The 6,000-nt window shown below is 40.6% G+C and overlaps 1 protein-coding gene across 3 annotated transcripts in view; it reads right to left on the reverse strand.

Annotated features, from left to right (window-relative positions):
• Positions 1-5,445, reverse strand: part of LOC149541838 (Plastid-lipid associated protein PAP / fibrillin family protein) — a 178,211-nt gene extending 172,766 nt beyond the window's left edge. For all 3 annotated transcript variants that reach the window (XM_089796914.1, XM_089796915.1, XM_089796913.1), the window contains exon 1: positions 5,132-5,445. In XM_089796914.1, coding sequence (XP_089653040.1) covers positions 5,132-5,431 — 300 coding nt within the window. In that variant the 5' untranslated portion in view covers positions 5,432-5,445. The remainder of the gene's footprint in view (positions 1-5,131) is intronic.
• Between the last annotated feature and the right edge of the window lie 555 nt (positions 5,446-6,000).

Raw genomic sequence — 6,000 nt, forward strand, 5'->3', positions numbered from 1 at the left:
AAGGGTAGAAGAGTTTTGCCCTAGGAAAGAAATTTTGATCTCTTTAGATTTATTATTGCTTTAAACCCTTGAGATGGCTTCAGCTGGTTTGAGAGATCAGGATAGATTGGATGGTGCCTCAAATTTTGGTGTCTGGAAGGCCAAAATTTCTTTATTGTTGGAAGAGAATGGTATCAAGGATTATGCTACCAGTGGTGTACCTGTACCAACGGATGCAACACAGCTTGCAGCATATAGGAAGGACGATGCCAAAGCGAGGAGGATTATCCTTGATGGTGTCAAAGATCATATTGTTCCACATATCTCAGAGCTAGATACAACAAAGAAGATGTGGGACGCCATTCTAAATTTGTACCAAAATGCTACCACCAACAGGAAGTTGATTCTCAGAGAGAAGCTAAAGAATACTCGGATGACTCAGGGAGAAGACGTCACAAGTTACCTCACCAGGCTCAAACTTGTCAAGGATGAGTTAGCAACTGTTGGAGATAGCCCTAGTGATGATGAGCTAGTGAGAATAGCCCTAAATGGGTTTACTAAACAATAGAGTGTCTTTGTTCAAGTTGTCAGTGGACGAGATACTTTACCGAGTTGGGATCGACTATGGACTGATTTCACTCAGGAGGAGTTTAGACTAAGTCTTGTCAATGGGGCCAACAAGAGTCAGAAAAAAGAGGTGGAACAAGAGAACGTTGCCCTAGCGGGTAAAGGAAAAGCAAAGAAGGGATCTAGCAAAGGATCAAATTCACAAAGTGAAAAGAAGAAGAAGGACCTTTCTAAGGTCAAGTGCTTTGGATGTCACGAGTTTGGCCACTATGTCAATGATTGCCCAGAGAGGAAGAAGGGTAAGAAGCAGGTGGCAGCTTCAGCAAGTGCAGAAGAACTCTCCAATAGAATGGAAGATGAGTTTGCACTCATAGCTTGTATGGTTAGTTCAACCTCACAGTGTATTTGGTATATAGATAGTGGGGCGTCATTTCATATGACAGGAGTTAGAGAGTACTTCTCCAGTTACAAGGAGGAGGACACCAACATCCAGATTTCTATGGGAAACTTGTCCAAACTCAACCCTGTTGGGAAAGGGACTGTTCAGTTTCAGAGGGAGAATGGAAAGATAATTCCACTTCATGATGTGTTATATGTGCCAGGCTTAGGTATGAATTTGATTTCTGTATCTGTTCTTCAGGATAGAGGGTATAATGTACTCTTTAGAGGGACACATGTGTTGATTAAGCACAAGGATTGGAAATCACCCATAACTATTGGAGTTAGGAGTGGTCGCCTTTATAGATTGCAGTTTGATACTCCTAAGGCACTTATGAGCAACAGTAATCCTAGAGATCTTGGAGAGCTATGGGATAGGAGGATGGGCCATATTCATCATGGAGCACTTAGATTGCTTCGTGAAGACCATGACAAGTGTTCCAGTGGTGAGCACAGAGCATGACGATGTATGTAAGGGATGTGTGTTGGGGAAGTTTGCGAAAGCATCTTTTCCAAGGAGTGACACCAGATCTAAGGGTGTTCTTGATCTAGTACATTTAGATGTTTGTGGACCAATGTCGACGAAATCTCTCAGAGGATATGAGTACTATGTTACTTTTATTGATGATTTCTCTAGAAAGACCTAGATATACTTCTTGAAGACTAAGGATGAGGTTTTCAGTCGATTCCAAGAGTTCAAGGCTCTTGTGGAGAACTCGAAAGGAAAGAAGATAAAGGTTCTTCGGTCAGACAATGGAGGCGAGTACAAAGGAAATGTCTTCCAGGAGTTCTGCATCAGAGAAGGAATCAAGAGAGAATGGATTGTTCCTTACAATCCACAGCAGAATGGAGTAGCTGAGAGGAAGAACCGTTCTATATCGGAGGCAGCAAGAGCTATGCTACATGACCAGGACATGCCCCGTTACTTATGGGCAGAGACGTGTAATACAGCAGTCTACATTCAAAATAGAGTTCCACACAAAGTGCTAGGGAAGATGACACCAGACGAGGCTTTCACAGGGAAGAAACCAGATGTTAGTCACTTCAAGATATTCGGGAGTTTGGCATATTGTCATATTCCTGGAGATACACGTACAAAGTTAGATCAGACTGCAGAGAGGGGGTACTTTGTTGGGTACAGTGAGACCTCAAAGGCATACAGGATTTTCATTCCAGGGACTAAAAGAATTATTGTCAAATGGGATGTCAAGTTCATGGAGGACAAGGCATTCAAGAGATCCAGAGATTTGCCAGCAGATGATCAGAGTGAGCAGCCAATAGAAGCTCCAAGACCAAGTCAAGGGCAACAAAGCTCAAGTACAGTTACCAGTAGGAGTGTAGACTCAGTTAGTGAAGATTCACAGAGTATGGAGCAACAAGTGCAACAAGAAATGCATCTAGAAGACTTAGAGGTTGACATTTCATCCTCTACAGTTGGCAGCAGGAACCATTTGGTTCCAGATACACAAAGGGATACTCAGGAGTTTGTGGGAGCTCCTAGGAAGAGTACTAGACAGCGAAGACAACCAGCCAAGTTCAATGACTATGTGGCATTAGTTAGTCAGTTGGTAGATAGTGAGCCTTCTAGCTATCAAGAAGCTGCAGAACATCAGGTATGGCGAGATGCTATGGTTGAAGAATATTCTTCAATAATGCAGAATGATGTGTGGGAGGTAGTACCTAGACCAACAGATAGAGTTGTAGTTGGATCACGCTGGATCTATAAGATAAAGCACGGTGCAGATGGTAGCATCGAGAAATACAAGGCTAGGTTCGAGGCAAAGGGGTTCTCTCAGAATGAGGGAATAGACTATGAGGAGACATTTGCTCCAGTTGCCAAGTATACTTCTATACGAGCTGTAATCTCACTTGCAGCACAGATGGGATGGCAAATCCATCAAATGGATGTCAAGACAGCATTCCTCAATGGTGAGTTGAAGGAGGAGGTATACATAGAACAACCAGAAAGCTTTGTAGCACACAGCAAAGAGACCCACGTGTGCAGATTGAAGAAAGCATTATACGGACTCAAGCAGCTCCTAGAGCGTGGTATGAGCGCATTGATACATACTTGCAGAAAATAGGCTTTGTGAAGAGTGAAGCAAATGCTAACCTCTACTACTTGATGGTTAGGGGTGAGATTCTCATTCTTGTTCTTTATGTGGACGACCTATTTCTTATAGGTTCACTAGGGCTCATAGTGGATTGCAAGAGGAACCTTGCAGAAGAGTTCGAGATGAAGGATTTAGGACTTATGCACTACTTTCTAGGCATGGAAGTGTGGCAGACAGATGGGGAGATTTTCCTTGGTCAAGAGAAATATTGCATTGAAATCTTGAAGAAATTTGGGATGGAGGATTGCAAAGCCATGTCTACACCCATGATCACGAATTGGAGGAAGGTAGATACATCTAAGGAGAAAGATGTAGATTCCACTTTATATAGACAGTTGATTGGTTCGCTTATGTATTTGGTTAACACTAGGCCAGATATAGCATTTGCAGTAAACTCTCTTAGTCAGTTCATGGTTGAACCAAAGAGAATGCATTGGATAGCGGCTAAGCATGTGCTACGTTACTTGCATGGTACAGTCGAGTATGGGATCAGATATGTTCGAGGTGAAGGAATCAGGTTGATAGGCTATACTGACGCAGATTGGGCAGGAAGTACAACAGACAAAAGGAGCACTTCAGGGTGTTGTTTCAGCTTGGGATCAGGAGTTGTATCTTGGTTCAGCAGGAAGCAGAAGTCTATGGCTCTAAGTTCAGCAGAAGCAGAATACGTAGCAGCTAGCATGGCGACATGTGAAGCTATATGGCTTCGGAAGTTGTTATTAGCCTTGTTTGGTCAGAAGGTTGAGACTACTGTGATACATTGTGACAATCAGAGTTGCATCAAGTTGTCTGAGAATCCAGTGTTTCATGATAGGTCTAAACATATAGATATCAGATATCACTTCATCAGAGATTGTGTACAAAGGGGAGTTGTTCGACTACAATACATACCTACAGATGAGCAGGTAGCAGACATTCTGACAAAGGCTTTGGGAAAGGCCAAATTTATCTTCTTCAGAGATAAGATGGGTGTCTTGCAGAACAGCTTCCTCGCTAAGAGGGAGTGTTAATTATTGTTAGTTGGACAGCTGTTATTTCTGACCCGAAAATAGCAGTAGTATTTATGGGTAGCTTGGACAGCTGTTCGTCCTTATCTATGAATAGCAATTGTATTTATGAGTGGTTTGGACAGCTGTTTGTCCACTTGCCAAGAATTAGTAAATGGTTATTATTTACTAATTTTAAAGATTCCCTTTTGGACACCTTGCAACCAATTCTATTATTGGCTGTCGAGTTGTCTTAATCTCAGCCGTTGGTTTGATTTAGTCTCGGTCGTTGGTTTACCAACAGGGGTAGTATAAAAAGAGGTCATTGGGTCATTTGGATTAAGCAGTTTTGGAGAAACGTTTGCAGTGTTAGCAAACAGTCTTGCAGTGTTAGCAAGGGTGCAGTGTTAGCGTGGGAATAGCAGTGGGGAATATCAACGGGAGAAATTAGGAGATTGTCGGAGTTCTGCCAGTGAAAGACAAAGAATTTTGTATCTCTTGATTTGCTGAAGTTTAATATAATTCCTCATCTGTAGAACTGGTTTTCCCTTAAGGGTTTTTCCAGGGACAATTTGTCCAAAAATATTGTGTTCATTGTGTTGCGCATTTCTTTCCGTATTATAAGTGAAATTGCAGTTGTGTTATTTTTCAATATTAGCTGAAAATTTGTTTTCAGCAGTTTACTAATCGTTTACAATAGGAGATTAATAATCAGTGACTGCAATAGTTGATTTTTCAAATGAAAGAAAATAGGTGTGTCACATTTCCAATTAATTTTCACACCGGCAAGAACAAGAGCAGACAAAACTAAATCCACTGGGGCGCGTAACTTATGAACAGAAAATGAATCAATCTGCTGAGTTCGCCTGGTATTTAAACAATTTAAAAATAAATGGGTCCGTTAACTATAAAGTAGAACTCGACAAGAACAAAACAGAGAAGAGCTAAAGCAACCGCATTTGCGCTTAAATTAAGCAACGAACAAAATGGGTCTGTTAAAATTTCCAGATGAACCAAAACAAATTGAGAAAATATATTAAACTTCACCTTCAATTTTTCTTGAGAAGCTGAACGTCCCCTACCCTGAATTCCCAGCAAGCTATCTATCAACCGTTTTTCTGCTTCATTGGTTGCTACATCCTCTGTTACAGATCCAACCAGTAACCCACTTGAAATTCTCCCTGTTTTCATGCTAACATTATAATACATATGTTTTTTCTGGGAATTTAACTTTGAAGCACTAAAACTTATGGACTGATGCGTCCTTCCTTTTGGAGCTCTGACCAGGTCGCGTTGCGATCGCCAAGTGACCCATCGACATTGATATCCTGCACTACTCAATGCCATTGCTATCTTGCGTTGAATTCGTGTAACAGTTTTATTTTGCTTTTATCCTCCGTTTGGATGATCCAAATTTCAAATTTGAAGGATAAAGTGATATTTTCAAGGTTCCTCAAAAGACTATCACTATGGGTGGTTCAGTTTTAACGTGCATTTATGGTATCGGGTGTGTTTTGTGTTAGGGAAGACACTTAAGTAGTCGTCGAGGCTAATTTATAGGTTAATCTACAGTTCTTAATTTGTATATCTGAAATTCTCTCCTTTTTTTAAGTGTTATTTTAAAATTTTCATCACTAAGATTCCTAATAGCCATTATAGTATTTTTTTTGTACAAATGGACCAATTTGCAATCAAGAAAACAAAAAAAAGAAAAAAAAACTAAGTTATTAGTGTTAATGGTGATTTGTTTTAGCATGTTTATGTGCAGGGTACCAAGGTTTTTTTGGGACTGCATACATGGGCGGCAAATTTGTTGGTTTCCCCTAGTTCTCACCACGCCCAAATTCATTACCTTGTCAATTTTTATACAATATCTTATCAATTCAATAAACATTGATAATTAAGAAATTGTAAGG

Source organism: Cupressus sempervirens, chromosome 8 (assembly GCF_028749045.1).
Source record: "Cupressus sempervirens isolate cs-2001-9-10 chromosome 8, ASM2874904v1, whole genome shotgun sequence".
Taxonomy (NCBI): domain Eukaryota; kingdom Viridiplantae; phylum Streptophyta; class Pinopsida; order Cupressales; family Cupressaceae; genus Cupressus; species Cupressus sempervirens.